Raw genomic sequence first — 19213 nt, forward strand, 5'->3', positions numbered from 1 at the left:
CACCCCCAGACCAGCCTGCTGGAGAACTGAACCCCAGGCAGCTGGCTTCTGTCCTTCACTGCCAAGTTGCAACGTACTTGTAGCAGAAAAGCTCTACCCTAAATCACCACCTGAAGTCTCAGAATGTACATCTGTCTGGTCTTGCCAAGTGATGGGTTTATATTAAAGCCTGAAGCTGGGGCTGGCACTGTGGCACAGCAACCCTGGCATCCCTCATCAGAGCGCTGGCTCAAGCCCAGGCGGCTCTGCTTCCGAGCCAGCTCCCTGCTAATGCGCCTACAAAAGCAACAGAGGACGGCCCCAGGGCTCGGGGCTCAGGCCCCTGCCACCCACAGGGGACGCCCAAACGGAGTTCCAGGCTCCCAGCTTCAGCCTGGAGCAGCCCTGACACTGCAGCCATTTGGGGAGCGAACCAGCAGATGGAAGATCTGTGTCTGTGTGTGTCACTCCGCCTTTCAAACAAAATCCTTTTTAAAGAGACACTGAGGGCCGGCGCCGTGGCTCACTAGGCTAATCCTCCGCCTTGTGGCGCCGGCACACCGGGTTCTAGTCCCGGTCGGGGCACCGATCCTGTCCCGGTTGCCCCTCTTCCAGGCCAGCTCTCTGCTGTGGCCAGGGAGTGCAGTGGAGGATGGCCCAAGTGCTTGGGCCCTGCACCCCATGGGAGACCAGGAGAAGCACCTGGCTCCTGCCATCGGATCAGTGCGGTGCGCCGGCCACAGCGCGCTACCGCGGCGGCCATTGGAGGGTGAACCAACGGCAAAAGGAAGACCTTTCTCTCTGTCTCTCTCTCTCACTGTCCACTCTGCCTGTCAAAAAAAAAAAAAAAGAGAGAGAGAGAGAGACACTGAGGTCAGCGAGGCCTGAGTCAACTCCTCCTGCCGCAGCCACCAGTCCCTGAGACACAGGACTGTGACAGCACTGTTTGCTCCACAGTGCAAGCGGCGACAGCACCAGTGTCTTACAAAGCGGACTTGCCTGCAGAAACAGCTCACTCCACGAAGTAACAAGGAAATACTTGACAATGATTCACAGATAGTAATTTTTAAAATATTTGAAGACCAAAAGAATGTGTCTCCTGTCCAAGAATGAATTTTTTTTTAAAGATTTTTACTTATTTACTTGAGAGGCACAGTTACAGAGAGAGGGAGAGACAGAGAAAGGTCTTCCATCTGCTGGTTCACTCCCCAAACGGCCACAATGGTCAGAGCTGGATCAGTTCCCAGCCAGGAGCCAGGAGCTTCTTCCAGGCCTCCCACGTGGGTGCAGGGGCCCAAGGACTTGGGCCATCTTCTGCTGCCTTCCCAGGCCACAGCAGAGAGCTGGATTGGAAGTGGAGCAGCTGGGACTCAAATCAGCATCCATGTGGGATGCCGGCACCGCAGGTGGAGGCTTCACCTACCAGCCACAGCACCGGCCCTGAGAAGGAACTTCTCACATCTCTCAACTCGCAACCAAAAGGCAGCAGGGAAGGCTTCTGCTGAGAATACGGAGGACTGGGAAGCCACAGCTCCCAACCCTCAACAACAGAATGGCTGGACAACCTGCAAACACAGCTGTGCTTAAAAAGGGGTCTCAATCTATCTGAAACCCAACTCGGGGAGAGCCCAAAGACCAGCACGCGTTCACCTACAGCCAACACTGAAAATAATACACGAGAGAGAGACGGAGACAGAGAGAGAGACAGAGAGACAGAGACACTGCAGCTGCAGGCTGCTCAGAGTGCGAACACAGAACCCTGGCCACCAGACACCTGGGACTTTACACCCAGTGGCAGGCTCTGCCCCAGGCGCCCAGAAGAGGGACTGCAGGCCTCCCCCGGGGGCCAAGTGTGGGGCAGAACAGGAGCCACCGTCACTCCCCATCATCCCTTCCAAACAACAGCCATCAGGGCCGGCGATGTGGGTAGCAGGCTAAGCCACCGCCTGCAGTGCCAGCATGCCATATGGGTGCCGGTTCAAGTCCCAGCTGCTCCACTTCCCATCCAGCTCTCTGCTATGGCCTGGGAAGGCAGCAACAGATGGCCCAAGTCCTTGGGCCCCTGCAGCCACGTGGCAAACCGAAAGACGCTCCTGGCTCCGGATCAGCACAGCTCCAGCCGTTGTGGCCATCTGGGGAGTCAGTCAGTGGATGGAAGATCTCTCTCTACCTCTGCCTCTCTGCACCTCCGTCTTCCAAAAAAATAAATTAATTAAAAAAAAAAATAGCCTTCAGCGGGAGATGAGCAAGGACAGCAAACTCTCCTCCGGGCACGACTGGGGACCCACCAAGGCCGGCGTCAGGGCACAGGGACCCTGCCCCCAGCAGGCGGAACCGGACTCTGTCCTGCTGCACACTGTTACAGATGCCTTCGGACAGGAAGACGCAGGGTCTGGACACCCAGCTGCCTAAGGCTGAGCCTGGCCCAGCCAGCACCACTCCTCCTTCCCGCAGCCCCCACCCACCTCCCTCACAGGCTCGCGAGCAGAGTGACAGATGAGGCCCTTCGGCTCCAGGGGAAGACAGAGCAGCAAAGACCTCTGGGAAATCAGGCCTCACCGCACACTCAGGGCACCACCAAAGGAAGACACAGCAATCAAAGTCTGTGGAGTACTGAGGGAAGCCATAGCAATGGGAACCGAACGCACTCCCGTCCCTGCTTAGACGGCCTGCAACACGAAAGGCCTAGCACAACAGCAAAGGGCATGTCCACGTCTCAGCACAAAAATCTACTTATCTGTCTCTCTTGGCTTCAAAAGATTCCCAGCTGTCAACAAGAAATTACCTGGAATAAAAAGGAACAAGGAGGAAAGTCTGCAGCAGACAGATCACTCCCAAAGAAGGGACTCGGGGACAGCTCAGACACCGGCACCACCAGGCATGGGGCTGCGAACAGCCATGATTAAACGGCTTCACGCGCCAGCCAAAAAGGCGGGCTACGTACGTGGACAGATGGGGACCCTTCACACACCACAAGCTGCAGGAAACAACCATCAGCCGTGGCAGCCAGGAAGAAGCTGTAACGTGCAGAACACCTCTGAGAAACTCACCAACTCACTGCCCCCGCTGGGGACCGGGGCGGAGGAAGCAGCGAGCCTGGAAACAGAAATCACACGGACCGCGAGGCACAGACCGGACAGCACCAGCTGGGACAGCCAAGCAGCGAGAGGCACCGGCATCGCCACCTGAGCCCGGAGCCCAGGGCGGCAACGGACGTGGCAGAAGGGACCACAGATCCCGGAACATCAGCGAGCTCTACGAATGAACACTAAACACACACACACACACCACACGAACACACACACACACCACGCAATGCACTCTGGCGTATCACATTGAAAAAGCCCAAAACAGAAAAACAGAAAAACAGTCGTGAAGGCAGTGAAAGAAGGCACTCTACATAGAAAAGAACAAGTCACGTACCACAGCAAACTTCCCACCAGAAACCACAAGCCAGACACATCCAAAGAAAACCGAAGTTAAGACTGATCTTATTCTATTTGGAAGGCAGAGTCGGGGCGGGGGGATCTTCCATCCACTGGCTCACTCCCCAGATGGCCACAACAGCCAGGCTGGGCCAGGTCGAAGCCAGGAGCTCCATCTGGTCTCCCACATGGGTGCAGGGCCCAAGGACTCCCCAGGTGCACTAGCAGGGAGCTGGATCAGAAGCAGAGCAGCCAGGACTCGAAGGGGCGCCTTGACCCGTTATGCCACAACGCTGGGCCCAGGAAAACCTTGAAAAAGTCTGAAAATCCGGAATCTTGCATTCGTTTAGCAGGGTGGGAAATGTCCGGCCCACAGCCGTGTAAGGCCCAGGAAATCACGGGGCACGGCCCAGCCAAGGGAGCTGCAGGCAGGACTTGAATCCAGTAGATCCATAGCAGACTAATTTTTAAGTTGATCACACCATGAGGCCTGTGGAAGACGTCACAAACAACCAAAAGGCCTCTGGCAGAAGAGAGACCTCCCATCCCTGAGTTACGGGATCTTTCAAAACGAAGCCTTTTTTGGATACAAATCAGAAAACTGACGGCCAGCGGACCTGTACCGTGAGAAATTCTCGGGCAAAGTGACTGCGACAGGATAGGGAAACAGGGATCTCTGCACAAAAACACGCCAAGTGCCGGAACGGCGTTACTTAAGGCCAGCGGGAAACTCGCAATACTTCACACCCATAAAATAATAAAAATTACCTGGAATAAAAAAGACATAAGAAATCCCTGGACAAAAATCACACGGTCATCTCAACAAAGAAAAGCAACTGGAAAACTGATACCATTCACGATTGCAACTCTCACAAACTAGAACAGAAATGAGTTCCTAAAACCAAACAACACATCCACAGAACAGCCTGCTCCCAGCATCGCCCCTGGAGGACGTCGCCCTTCCCGCCTCTGTTCCCAACCCACTGGAAGCTGTGGCCGGTTGAACAGGGCAACGGGGGAGGAAGGAAGGTGGGTTAACTCAAGGTCACCAGGCTGGAAAAAAATAAGCAGCCCGTTTTCTGTGTAGACAGAATCCAGAGAAGAAGCTGAGAAAACAACTTCACTCAAATTAACATGAGGAGGACAAAACACTGGGGAACACATTTAACAAAAATTTAAATCTGTGCAACTGGAACTGAAGAGCACTGCTACAGTTATAAATGTCCAAAGAACGCGCACTCGTCTGCACGATCACCAAGTCAGTGTTGCTGAGGATCTGTGTTTCCCAAACCGACCCAAAAATTTAACTAGATATCCATCAAAATGACAGTGTGATTTTTTTTTTTAGACTCAGGCCGATTTGAAAATTTAAGTGAAACTCAAAGGAATTGGAAACGCCAAAATAAGCCACGGCTCACTAGGCTAACCCTCCGCCTGTGGCGCCGGCACACCGGGTTCTAGTCCTGGTTGGGGTGCCGGATTCTGTCCCGGTTGCTCCTCTTCCAGGACAGCTCTCTGCTGTGGCCCGGGAGTGCAGTGTAGGATGGCCCAGGTCCTTGGGCCCTGCACCCCATGGGAGACCAGGAGAAGCACCTGGCTCCTGCCTTCGGATCAGCGCGGTGCGCCGGCCGCAGTGGCCATTGGAGGGTGAACCAACAGCAAAAGGAAGACCTTTCTCTCTGTCTCTCTCTCACTGTCCACTCTGCCTGTCAAAAAAAAAAAATCCTGACAAAGAGCAAAGCTCGAAGACTGATTTAATCAAGAAGGGGACATTGGTCCATGCAAAGGCACAGAGCTCAGTGGACCAGAACTGAACTAAGAAGTCAGTGCTGCATCACCAGCTGTGTAAAGTGCTTGTTTATCTACTTGAGGAGCAGACAGGCAGCGACAGAACGAGCCCGCGTCCAGCGCCTCACTTCCCAAGTGCCCGCCACAGCCAGGACGGGGCCAGGGCAGGTCCAAAGCTTGAGCCGGGACGGCTACCCAGGCCTCCCAAACGGCGACAGGAACTCCACTGCTGAGCCAGCACCACCGCGTCCCAGAGTTCGCGTCCTCAGGCAGCGGAAGTCGGGAGCCGGAGCTGGGACGCACCCCAGCTGCCGCAACGCGGGGTCCAACGACCCAGCTCGGGGCACCTCTCACTCCCTCAGTGGATTAACAAAGTGTCCAAATAACTCAATGGCAACAGCCCAGAAGAAGATAAATGGGGGGGGGGGGGGGTCAACTTAACTAGAAATAATCTTTTTAACAAACATGAAGGTACAACAAAAAGTCTGCAGAGAAGTGGAATTAAAGGTAAGTTTATTAGATCCAAAAAATCCTGACATCCATGCACAATTTTTTCTTAACTTTTTTAAAGGATTTTACTGATTTGAAAGACAGAGTGACAGAGGGAGAGAAGGAGGGACAGATAGGCAACGGGATCTTCGATATAATGGTTCATTTCCCAAATGGCTACAACAGCCAGGGCAGGGCGAGCCAACACTAGCAGCCAGTAACTCCACCCTGGTCTCCCACGCGGTTGGCGGCAGTCCAAATACTTGGGCCACCTCCCAGGCACGTCAGCACAGCGCTGGACCAGAGGCAGAGCTGCTGGGACTCAAACCTGCATGCCCGTACGGGACGCCAGCCTCACAGCAGGCAGCTGCACCCACCACGTCACAACCCAGCCTCCGTGAGCTTCTTTTTTTTTTTTTTTTTTTTATTTATTTTTTTTTTTTTATTTTTGACAGGCAGAGTGGACAGTGAGAGAGAGACAGAGAGAAAGGTCTTCCTTTTGCCGTTGGTTCACCCTCCAATGGCCGCCGCGGTAGCGCGCTGCGGCCGGCGCACTGCGCTGATCCGATGGCAGGAGCCAGGGGCTTATCCTGGTCTCCCATGGGGTGCAGAGCCCAAACACTTGGGCCATCCTCCACTGCACTCCCTGGCCACAGCAGAGAGCTGGCCTGGAAGAGGGGCAACCGGGACAGGATCGGTGCCCCGACCGGGACTAGAACCCGGTGTGCCGGCGCCGCAAGGCGGAGGATTAGCCTGTTGAGCCACGGCGCCGGCCTCCGTGAGCTTCTGAAGAAGCCTCACGCAACCGCCGTACGCTGGCGGAGGCACAACCGAGGCAGAGAGGACCTCCGCGTGCAGGACAAAGCACGGAGGCACACGCCAACGCTATGCCGCCACGCAACCTGAGCGTCGGCAGATCTGGCTACCTGACGCAGCCCCGCACAGCCACCAGGGAACACGCACACTGTCTGCAAGCTACCAGACGTTCCTGGGGATGTGACAGGGGAATGCGCAGACACCACTAACTTCAGGCTGGTGACACCCATGGGCAGGGGTTCGGCAGCGGGAAGAACGGTGCTTCTCACCCCGGGCAGCGCTGCCAGCTCTCACGCGTGTCACCGCGGTCCTCGTCACTCCCGTCTCAGTGTCCGCCCCATGCAGCAAACAGAACTTTAATTGGGGGGGGGGGGGGAACACTACGGCTGAAACTGCTCTCAGTGTGACCTAAAAACCAATGCCAGCAACAGTTCCCAAGTCTGAAAACCACTTTCAGGCTTCTGAACTTGACTCTACGCCGGTGTCAACCACACCCCTACCAAAAATAACGCAAGAGGAATACAATGCATAGTGCGTCTGTCGGTCTGTGGAGAGCTGCCGACGTGGCAGCAGCATCTCGGGTGTGGAGGGGACCACACGCCTGGGCTGGCCTTCCACACCTACTCTGTCCTGGGGCAGGCGGCGGCCGAGCACCCTCACTCTGCTGCACAGCTCCTGCAGGGGAGCAGGCAAGCCCACAGAACCACGGGGAGTCCCGCGGAGCCAGACACGCGACGGGCAACGTGGTGCGGGGACAACACCGAGCAGAACTGGGCCTCACAGGCAGCCCACTTCCCTCTCGAGGCAGCCACGCCATCAGCAGCCTCTGGAGGCAGAGTGGTTTCCTGCGGTCTCCCCAAGGTGACAAGGACCCGGCTCGCCCTTCTCACACTTTTTGGGTCCCAGGACTCCTTTTCGCTCGTAGAAACTGTTAAGGATCCCAACTGTACCCGTCCATTTCCACTGCTATAACAGACTCCCGAGCCGAGGCAATGCGTAAGGAGAGGTTTACTGTGGCTGCACACGGAGCCCTCAGGGCCCAGATCAGAGCGCCACGTGCCCGCCCCGGAGAGGGACTAAAGGCTGACGGCACCACAGTGCAGCAGCACGGGGGGAAGGGGTCAACACAGTGAGACAGGCAGTCAGGGGCCGGCACTGTGGCGCAGCGGGGAAAGCCATCACCGGCAGTGCCGGCATCCCACACGGGCGCCAGTTCCAGACCCGGCTTCTCCACTTCCAATCCAGCTCTCTGTTACAGCCTAGGAAAGCAGCAGCAGATGACCCAAGTCCTTGTGCCCCTGCACCCACGTGGGAACCTTGGATGAAGCTCCTGGCTCCTGGCTTCAGTCAGCCCAGCTCCAGCCATTGGGGCCATTTGGGGAGTGAACCAGCGGATGGAAGACTTCTCTCTCTCTCTGCCTCTGCCTCTCTCTAAGTCTGCTTTTCAGATAAATAAATAAATCTTTAAAAAAAAAAAAAAAGGACAGAAAGGCAGGGACTCGGGAGGGGCCGGACTTGCTGTTTTCTAACCTCCTCCTCCTCCTCTTCCTCCTCCTCCTCCTCCTCCTCCTCCTCCTGAGAACTACCTCGCCCCTCCATGGAGCAGAGCCCCAGTGACCTAACAACCTCCCCTAACTCGCACAGGTTCCACTACCTCTTAACATCACCAAACTGAGCACCAGGCCAATAGAACCCTCGTGGGACAAATACCCTACAACAGCATCAAGGAAACTGTTTGTGTGGGTTATAGCTCCTGATTTACCAAATTGGTATTAAAACTGAGAAGTATCTAAAGTATCTAAAGTTGTTGAAAAAAAGTGTATTGGTGTCTAGTTAATAAAACAATATTAATGAGAAATCACGATAAAAGCAGCATTACTTTACATTTTGACAAATCTCTCAACATTTGGCTTCCTAAAAGCTCGCTCTGTTTGTTACCTGCGTCTGTATCCCCTGTTGGGATACCATCCATCCTACAGCCTCTGAAGAAATTCCTCTACGTGATTCTCAGTAAAAGACGAAGGTGCCAGCAACAACAACACAAACGTGAGACAGTCTGGACTTCTGAACCTACGGGAGCACACTGAGAGCTCAGGACTTGCCAGGGGAGAAGCCCGGCTGAACACCCGGGGCTCCCAGGAGAAAACCTTGGAGGAGAGCAGAGGACAGAGCCACAGACGGAGAGCGAGGGGCAGGAGACAGAGCTGACGTCAGCCCTGACTCGGCCAGTCCCCGACTTCGGCCCTGGCCACCAAGCAGAGCAAAAGGGGAATTGTCTCCGGAACAGCTGAACATCATCATAGTCCTCTGTGACATAACCCAGATCTGTGAAATATGCTAAAAGAGGGTACCCTATGATTTAAACTAAGAGGAAAAATAGAAAATACAGAGAGATCCACCGAGTGACCTGGATATCGAAATATGCACAGAAAAAAGAAACAATTTTTGTTAGAGAATAAAATCTTTTTTAAAAAGATTTGAGTGCATGTTGTAAAACTGAAACTACTAAAATTAAGAATGCAATATTGAGGCCAGCGCTGTGGTGGAGCAGGTAAAGCCGCCACCTGCAGTGCCGGCATCCCATATGGGCGCCGGTTCGAGACCCAGCTGCTCCACTTCTGATCCAGCTCTCCACTATGGCCTGGGAAAGCAGTAGAAGATGGCCCAAGTCCTTGGGCCCCTCACCATGTGGGAGACCAGGAAGAAGCTCCTGGCTCCTGGCTTCAGATCGGTGCAACTCCGGCTGTTGCAGTCAGTTGAGGAGTGAACCAGTGGATGGAAGACCTCTCTCTCTCTCTCTCTCTCTCTCTCTCTCTCTCTGCCTCTCCTTCTCTCTCTGTGTAACTCTGACTTTCAAATAAATAAATAAAACTAAAAAAAAAAATGCAATATATGAGTTTAACTTCAGACTAGATAATACCGAAGAGAGGGTTAAAGAGAGAGAAGACAGGTCAACAGAAAACATTCTAACTGAAACCTCGGTAAGAAAAACTAGAAAATATATTAAAGTTATGTAAGAGAATGAAAAGGTCTAATTTATGTGAACTCAACCTGCAAGAGAGAAAGATACAGAGCAGTGCCTCAAGAAACAACGTCAAGTTCTTTCTAAACTGCTAAAAAAGAATCAACCTGTAAAACCGAGAAGTCTACAGAATATAAAGAAAAATGCTGAAAACCACAAAAAGGAAATCTTTAAAACAACCCAAGGTAAAAGACATTTCCTTTTAAAAAAAAAAAAAAAAAGGAAAAAGTATTATCGAGGCCAACAGCCAACTTATCAACAGAAACGAGGAAGACAGAGGAAGAGCTTCCGCCGGCGCCGGTGCACTGTGCGAACTTGACCGGCACGCCGAGCCCAAACCACGGGAGTCACAAGGAGAAAAGGGCGCGACCCGACAATGCCTTCATCTAACAGAAAACGTGGGAGTCCACTGCCAGCCAGCAGACGTGTACTAAGGAAAGGGAGGAAATAATCAGAGTGCGTGAAAGATTCATCTAAAAGAAGAGAAAATGAAGCTCAAAGTTTAGTACAGCAAGCAGCAGATGTGAGGAGCCAGAGGTTAACACATGAACACACTAGAGACACAAAACTCCCCTAAAACACATTACCAGACGAGGCATTCTAAGATCCGTTTTGTCTGGCAACATAATGCACACCTCAGTCTAAGTCCGTCCTTAGTCCTGGGCTCAGACCAGGCCACGTGAGAACAACTCAAGGAAATAAAATACGGCGTGTGACCAATCAGAATGCACTCACAGATCACCCAAAGTAAACAATGGAGCCGAACAGAGGGAGGCCGTGCCCAGTCTCTGCTCTGCTCCGGGATTCTAACGCCCTCACAAACGCCCGACCTGGGAGGCGTCACCGCCGTCTGACCAGAACCACACAGTCTGAGTGAGGCGGCCAGGAAACTCAGCCCCCGGCCGCGATCCTTTCCCAAGGCCACCTCACTGATAATTACCTCATATGTGCCTAATAATTACTTACCTAATGCTTATTGTAGCTAATATTTACATCATCATTATTTACCTAGCAGTAATTACCTAATCGCATATGGCTAAGTGGTTTGTGGAAACACAAAGTTAGGAACAGTCCCGATCTTTCTAACACACGCCCGTGGTAGCTCCATGTTTAACTCTGCACCGGGAGCAGCTCTGTAAAACGCTCCTGATCATGTGCATCTCGGGTTCACCTCTGCAGGACGGGCACAGCCAACGGGAGGCCAAGGCACAGGCGGGAGGCCCACTGGCAACGTCAACACTTTCCCCGACTTTGCCTGGGTGTTCCTCCCAGCTCTGCCCTGCACCGGGTAACTGATGCGAAGTCTGCGACGAGAACGTGGCCTAGGGACTCAGCAATGTCAGAACTGAAAATGTCCTACCAAGAGTTCTAACTGCCAAAGAAAGGCACCGAGGGACTTCAAGGGACGCGCAGAATGCCGGCTTTCAGTGGCTTATTCTCTAAGTCGTAGAAGATTTAAAAGCCAAAGTCTCGCGTCTCCACCTTTGAAGAAAAGTCTCATAACGCCAGCCCCGTCCGGGCCACCTGTGTCACTCACTGGTGGCAGGACGGACGTAAGTGCACAGAGGCTGGGCGGCGGACTGGGGAGCCACCCTCCCGGGCGGGGATCCCTCCCTCTGACACCACGCGGGGCTCCCCTCCAGCCACACTCCTGGACAAGCAAGCCCCCACTCTCCAGCAGGCCAGGGGCTCACACCTCCTGGCCCCTCCTCCCTCCACGCTGCTCCTAACCAGTCACTCTCCTGCTGTCGCTCCCTTCTCTCCAAACTGCCTTAGCTGTCCCTTCTCCCTTCACTTCTGGTCAGCACCCTCCTAACCCCCAATCCCCCGTGCGCCTCACTCAGGACAAGGGGGAGGTGTGGTGCACATCCAATTCCTTGAAGACTTTCTCTTAAACCTCCCGTTTCACACGTGCTTCCCAGGAAGGCAAGACCACAGGGTCACAGGACAAAGCACACCGGGCAGCTAGAGTCTGAGAAATTCCGAAATTAAGAAACCTGCCTAAGTCTATCATCTTCCCACTTTCAAACTCACGAAAGCTAATAAACTCTTTTTGCCCCCAACATCTATTAATTACCCATAAAACAGGCACTTAGGGAATGCTATTCCTAACCACTGATTAAAATACACGATGCAAAGTTGTTACACTGAATCTTGTAGCCAAAATAAATTTACACAGGACGTAATCATTAAGTCGCTGGGTGAAAACTTACCTCACCTACATTCATTCAAAAATGGAGACCAAAATCGCCAAGTGTGATTGTGGGGCTGAGGGGTGGAAAGCAAGATTTCCCTGGGAGTCAAGTTTACCCCGTGGAATCGTCTTTTACAGATGTTAGGGTCGAAGACATTTTCTTTTCCCTTCTACAGTGCTCACGTTTGATCATTTTTATACATAGGATAAAAGAACGAGGGCTGGTGGCTTACAAAGCCCAGCGAACACACAGGCAAGCTACACTGGACTTCTCTCCAGGGATGTTACACAGCTTTCAAAACTTTAATGAAAAAGTCACAATTATTTACTGCGAAGATTTAAAGAATCACACACGTGTTACCTGAAAGCTCCGTACAGCGGTCTGTACCAACAGACAAACGAGCAAGGGGTGAAAAGCAAGAACCACAGGATACTCAATCCAAAGTCAACTCCTCGCGTGGGGTCGACACAAAACCAGGCCAAGCAGCCGAAGATATTCAGAAACAGCGTCACAGCGTGGACTGTGGGTCACAAAACAGAACAGAGAGAAAAGCTTACATTCAGTAATGAATTCATTCAGCAAAACTATAAACAAGAAAAACTAAGAGGAAAGGCTTCCGCCACTGTTCCACTTAGTATTTTTCAAACACTGCTGTTTCTCATTTGGTTTGAAAACAAAATACACACGGGAGCCCGAGTCCTCCGACACGCCCTGTTTGCCAGAAATTCTGTGGCCTCTCCTCTCCACGGAGAGCTCTGACCCAAACCAGAGAAGCAGCAGCGCAAGGGCTTCTCTCCGGGAAGGAAACACGCGCAGGTCTCCTGATTCCAAGTCCCAGGAGCATGAGCACCTGCTAGGAAACAGCAGAAACACCAGGACCCCAAAGGCGCACGCTGCCCCGGTAGTGAGAATACCTTCTTTTAAGGATTGTTGGAAAATGTGCCCACACGCTGAATCACTGGGAATTAATCCTTCACAAAGGTAAAGTAATGCTAAAGGTAAATTATCAATACAATAAAAACACGCCAACCAAACACTACCTGAACGAAAGTTAACACATGAAACACTCATTGAGGGTGAATAAAAACCTTAACATACAGTAAGAACTGATGTTCAAATTGCTTCACAAACCAAGAAAATTCATCATGAAACAGGATAGAACCACACCCGGGAGAGCCTGGAGTCTGCTCTCCTCTGACCAACAGAGCCTCGGGGAAGGACGAGCCCGGGGTGTGTGTGTGTGTGTGTGTGTGTGTGTGTGTGACAGCGATCACTGAGCGTAGGGGAGGGACAAGCCCCAGAGGTGGGGGCGGGGATGCGTGACATCGATCACTGAGTGTAGGGGAGGGACGAGCCCCGGAGGGGGGTGGGGGGGAATGACAGCGATCACTGAGCGTAGGGGAGGGACGAGCCCCGGGTGGGGGGGTGCGTGTGACAGCGATCACTGAGCGTAGGGGAGGGACGAGCCCCGGGTGGGGGTGCGTGTGACAGCGATCACTGAGCGTAGGGGAGGGACGAGCCCCAGAGCAGGGCGGGGATGCATGACAGCGATCACTGAGTGTAGGGGAGGGACGGGCCCCGGAGGGGGGTGGGGGGGAATGACAGCGATCACTGAGCGTAGGAGAGGGACAAGCCCCGGGGTGGGGGGGTGCGTGTGACAGCGATCACTGAGCGTAGGGGAGGGACGAGCCCCGGGGTGGGGGCGGGGATGCGTGACAGCGATCACTGAGCCCGTGTCCGGGACTTCCCGCTTCCCACCGGGGGTCTGCAGGGCCCGGCCGGCCGCAGTCTCGGGGAGACTCACGGCCACTCTACCCCAGCAGGGAGCCCCAGGCTCTCTGACACCCTGACTCACAACCCTGCCCCTCACAGGAAGGCTGCAAACAGGACTCCGAGACCATGAGGTGGCCCCAAGGACTCAGCAGCGTGCAGTGCCTAGAGTTCTAGATGCTAACCACGCTCTGACTTGAACCCGGCCTCCATGGCAGCGGTGCTGAAGTTATCTGCCGACTCACCAAAGGGAGAGAGAAACACGTGCGTGTGGGACGGTGGGCGTCCCGAGTCGGCAGGAAAACGGAATTAAAAGATCAGCGCATTTCGCACCCACATCTGGCACACCCCGCACACATTTTACAGTGCACAACATTCTTCTGATGAAAAAATATCAATTTATTTTATGTAATCTCTCTCTCAAAGCTTTTTTCTGAACGTTCTCATTATAACCAACAAGCATGATCACTGAGCCCCAGCTGTACCCCAGGGAAGACTAATATGACCAGAGCTCCTTACTGACAGATGTCCACTCACGCAGAGGCAAGGCAGTGTGACACGCGTGACTGTGAGGCAGTGTGACACACGTGACTGTGCATGGCGTGTGACACATGTGACTGTGAGGCAGTGTGACACGTGTGACTGTGAGGCAGTGTGACACGCGTGACTGTGAGGCAGTGTGACACGCGTGACTATGTGAGGCAGTGTGACATGCATGACTGTGAGGCAGTGTGATACGTGTGACTGAGGTAGTGTGACACGTGTGACTGTGAGGCAGTGTGACATGCGTGACTGTGAGGCACTGTGACACGCGTGACTGTGTGAGGCACTGTGACACACGTGACTGTGAGGCACTGTGACACGCGTGACTGTGTGAGGCACTGTGACACGCGTGACTGTGAGGCACTGTGACACGCGTGACTGTGCATGGCGTGTGACACGCGTGACTTGTGAGGCAGTGTGACAGGCGTGACTGGCGTGGCTGACTCCAGCCCAGTGAGTGAGCAGTGGCTCTGCGCTGACAGCCCCAGGGGGAGGCCCCTGTGTGTGCGTGGCCTGCGCACCCAGACCTGGTGTTGGGAGCACAGCTCCGCACCCCCAGCGCGCTGCACGCGTCACAACACAGAAGCTGACAGCGCGGTCCACCTCCTGCACCCGTGCTCTCCACCGTGGCTGGCTTCTTTTTCCCTAAGGTCCTCACTGTTAGGATTCATTCATTCATTAAGGTCCTCACTGTTAGGGTTTATTCATTCATTCATTTAAAAGGCAGAGAGACAGATCTTCTCTAGGCTGGCTCCCTCCCCAAACGCCACAACAGCCGGCGCTGGGAGCCAAGAACCGACCTGGTGTGCCATGGACGTGGCAGCATCCCACGTACCTGAGCACCACACCTGCCGCCCAGTGCTGGCGCTGGCAGGACTGGACCGGAGAGCAGGACTGGCACTGACGTGGGTGTGGGCCTCCCAGGAGCCACGCTAACTGCTGGGCCACAACGCCCGCCCACTTTTCTTTGTCTTTTTTAAATTCAAGAGCACATTCAAAAAAGCGGAGACCCACTCCATGGTGATATTTCAAACCGCTCCACTTTGTTTATGGGATAAATTCCTTGCTTTGGGCAAGGATCAGACCTTAATCACATTCAGCTTAAAATTGTGTGTTCATTTTGGTGCTGAGCGGGTATTGTAGAGAGGAAATACAGGCCTGGCTTCCGAAGTCAAGCTATCCAACCCAGTCTTTCTCGTGGGCTACCGCTGGGCAAGTTACACAAACTCTGAGCGCTGGCTTCCCCATCTATAAAACCGAAGGACAGAGCTGGCGTGCAGTGTGGGGGAAGTGGATAAAGTTATCTGTGCCGTGACAGCACAGGGTTGATCCGTAACACACGCCAGGCTCTCCCCGAAGGACTTCAGCTCAAAGGCGGCCAACAACGGGTGAGGCTTCCTGAGGGCGACACAGGGCCTGCGCTCCACGGACCTGAGGCACCGACTGAGCCGGCACTTAACCCTCCTCCCTCCCAGGCAACGCTCCCCCACGCACAAACCTAACTGAGCCTCAGTCCTCTTGCACACGGTTCACAGATCTGCCACCAGAACCCGGGGAGAATGGGCGTTATTGTTAAGGGGCCCAAAGGTGGATGCTTCTCTTTCTTTACAGAGTTATTCACTTCCTCATTCATTATTTGAAAGGCAGAATGACAGGGAGGGAGGGAGGGAGGGAGAGAGAGAGGGAGGGAGGGAGGGAGGGAGGGAGGGCTTCCATCTTCAGGTTCACTCCTCAGACGGTCACGGCACCCAGGGCTGGGCCAGGCCCAAGCCAGGAGCCAGGTCCTCCGCCCGTCTCCGGGTGGCAGGGACCCAGGCACTCTGGCGCCCTCTGCTGCCTTCTCAAGTGCATCAACAAGACGCTGGGTGGGGCCGGCAGTGTGGCGCCACCTGAGGCACCGGCATCCCACGGGGGCACCGGTTCAAGTCCCTGCTGCTTCACTTCCGCCCCAGCTCCGGCCACTGCGGCCACTTGGGAGTGAACCAGCAGATGGAAGATCTGTCTCTGTAACTCTGCCTTTTAAATAAATAAAATAAACCTTAAAAAAAAGAAAAGAAAAGAGTAGCCAGGACTAGAAAGGGCGCTCCAACTGGGGACGCCAGCACTGCGGTGGCAGGGTAGCCTGCCGCAGCACCACACTGGCCCCAGAAGGGAAACACATTTCCATGACAAAACAGAGCTACTTTCAAACAATCCTCTGTGGCGAAGTTATCATGATTCACTAAAATTAACTACCCCATCCTATCTAGAGTTACTAAATTCCTTGTACAATTTTCTTCCAACAATTTCCTGCACAAAAAAAAAATCTAAAATGCTGGGCCAACTGATACCATTTTAAAAGAAATGCATATGTAACAGACTGATTATTTAAATGAGTTGTTGGCGTGTACCTCATTTACTGGAGGAGAGAGACGGCATGCCACACCAGAGCCAAAGCTGAGCCAAGTCAGAGCACAGGTGAGGCACCCAACCCGAGAATCCCACGTGTGTGGTGGAGATGCGGCTACCTGAGCCACAACCTGCCATGCCCCAGGGCACACACGAGCAGGCAGCTACAGCTGGGAGCAGAGCCAGGGCCTGAATTCACCCACTTTGACCCCAAAAATATTTATTATTGTGGCTGGAGATTCGATAAAAGATACTGGATCAAGAACCAAATCTTTAAAAGGTAACCAAATGTAAGAGTTTTTCAACAGTGCTACCCACAGGCAATCACTTCTCTTAGGCCGAAGTAACTGCATGCGAGTGAGGCCTGGGCCTGCAGGCCGTCATGTGGCCAGCAGCCCGGAGGCTGTGGGACAGCTGCACCCCCAGGACAGGGTCTGGCTCAAGCCTGGCTCCCTCCTGACTCCAGCTCCCTGCCGATGCACAGCCTGGAAGACGCACAGCGGTCACGAGTGGCTGGCTTCCCGCCACCCAGGTGGGAGCCCTGGTTGAGCGTCCAGTGGACAGATCTCTCTGTGTGGCCTTCCATCTCTCAAATGAATAAATTAACTTATTTTTAAACTAAAATGAATACACCTCCAAGATTTTGATGGAGAGCTCTCGTCTATGTGTGGGGTACGGCAATGAGTCTTGCCAATCACTAGAAGCACAAATGCCCCACAAACCGCCCGTCAGCACCTCCCTCACTGATGTGACCACACCCAGCCAGGCTGAGACCCTCTGCAGGAAAAACAAAAGCGGGAGTGGGTGGCAGTCCGTGTGCAAACAGCCAGGCTGCGCAGGGCTGCTCACGGGCTGACATTCCGTCTGCAGTTCAGCGCCGGGACTACGCACAGCAACCTGAGCAGCACAGCCTAGGACGCAGGTCCCCTCTCTGTTTGGGAAAACGTTCTGCATCAGCGAGGTGCTGTCCATCACAGCAGTATCCATGGCCATGCGAAAATGAAGCAAACGTGGCTCCCATCTATCAACAAATTCTAGTACTACAGTATTGCATGCCACCATGCCTACATTTACCACGTTTTAAAATACGCTTCCTCAACACGAAAATGGGGTGTGTGATTCTTTCGAAGCAAATGATGCTCAGATAGCATCTTTCAAGAAAAAAAGGATTATTAGAAAATTCTACCCATGTGACAAAGAAGTTATCACTTCCTCAAAAAAAAACCTGCCAGTTCTCGATACGTAATTTTCCTCAGCCAAGGACTGTGTGTCCCATAGAGGATCACGTTCAAGTATTTAAACAGCACGTTTCACTTTTAGAATCCACAGTCATCCCTCTGTCTGCAGAACAAGGTGCCTGCTGCACTGTGCGCCTTGGCGAGAGGCGGCGCTGAGCGAGCGCGGGACCCGCTCCGTACTCACACATCCACAAGTAGTACATGAGCTTCACCGTCTTCTGGAACTCCACGGGGATGTCCACCGAGAAGTCCTGGTAGAAACACGGGCCCACGGGAAAGCCGGCAGGCAGGGGCGGCCAATTATTTTTTCTGCCTGTAAATTAGAAGAAAAATGTTATTTACATCACAGCAAATGCATTTCATTTTTATGTTTTTGTTTCACAATCTTCCAGGATGGGCTCCTAGCATGTTCGGCAGGACCACTTCCGTGGAGGAGACGGGAGCAGCGTGAAGGAAGCGCAGACACGGGTCTGCTCGTCCCACGGGCCTCACGGCCGCCGTCAACAGCCCCGGCATCCTCACGTCTCAGAGGCGACCCTGCTGCAAGCCCTAACCCACGCGGAGCGGAAGACCAGCTCCTGAGTCGCTCACGTCGTCTGTCAACTCCAGGAAGAAACAAAGGTGCAGTCAAAGCCCGAGTCAAATCTGGAATCTCAAAGTCTGGAAGGAAGCGATACGCACAGGACACAGTAAGAAAACCGTCAAACTCGGAGAACACACAAAAAAAGCTACGAGAAGGAAGCTGAAGAATCCTAGCACCCTCGGAAATCTGGAGAAGAGCAACTCAAACTGTGAGGAGAGAGCCAAAGGTGGCTCCCCAAGGAAGCCAGCCTGAGAAGACTGGGGAAATTAAAAGTTAAAAACACAGCGAGAAGTCAGAGCATGAAAACAGAGGGTACAGACAGCACCCAAGGCCATTAATTCCGGCTGTCTACCCCTCGACTGGTGACCCACACTGCACAGCCCCCTTCTGACCCAGCACGTCTCCCGCGCACCAGGGATCACGCACAGTCTCCACACAGTCTCATGCGAATGTGTGCAGCAGAGAGCGGGGAGGAGGACGCCGGGACGCGGGGGGGGACGCGGGGTGGCCGCACGCCACTCGCTCAACCTCTCCCGGGGGACAGCAGCCGTGCCACCCTCGGGGCCCTGCGGCAACAGCTGCTGTGAGGTGCAAACCCCACCCCCGCACCCCGTCCCAAAGCTGCTCTCGCGGGAGTACCTCGTGTTACTTGGGGTCAGCAACGGGCGGATTTCAGCTACAGGCGCCGCCAAACTCTGATGCCCAGAAACCCTTCAGTTTCTCCCCTAGGGATTGTGTCTCTGATGCCATAGGATCGCCTGGGGCAGGTAACCCTGTGCGGCCCAGACCCACACATTCTCCAAGAGCTCCCTGGATGTCCCCGCGCACGACCCAGACAGGCGGACAGCAGCTAACTCCGCTCTCCAGGGCCCTCGCCCAGGGGCTGGGAGCCCACACCTGCCGTCACAGCCTGAACAGACCTCTCATCCAGGTGGTGCACACAGCCCGTTCTCATATGCACGGTACCTGTGGAGGCT

The 19213-nt window shown here is 53.8% G+C and overlaps 1 protein-coding gene across 2 annotated transcripts in view; it reads right to left on the reverse strand.

Moving 5' to 3' along the window:
• Positions 1-19213, reverse strand: part of SCAMP1 (secretory carrier membrane protein 1) — a 114249-nt gene that overhangs the window by 33584 nt on the left and 61452 nt on the right. For both annotated transcript variants that reach the window (XM_062212525.1, XM_062212524.1), the window contains 2 exons: positions 17838-17966; positions 12075-12234 (listed from right to left, as the gene is read on the reverse strand). In XM_062212525.1, the coding sequence (XP_062068509.1) occupies positions 12075-12234; positions 17838-17966 (289 nt within the window). The remainder of the gene's footprint in view (positions 1-12074; positions 12235-17837; positions 17967-19213) is intronic.

This window comes from Lepus europaeus, chromosome 15, assembly GCF_033115175.1.
Source record: "Lepus europaeus isolate LE1 chromosome 15, mLepTim1.pri, whole genome shotgun sequence".
NCBI classification, from domain to species: Eukaryota; Metazoa; Chordata; class Mammalia; order Lagomorpha; family Leporidae; genus Lepus; species Lepus europaeus.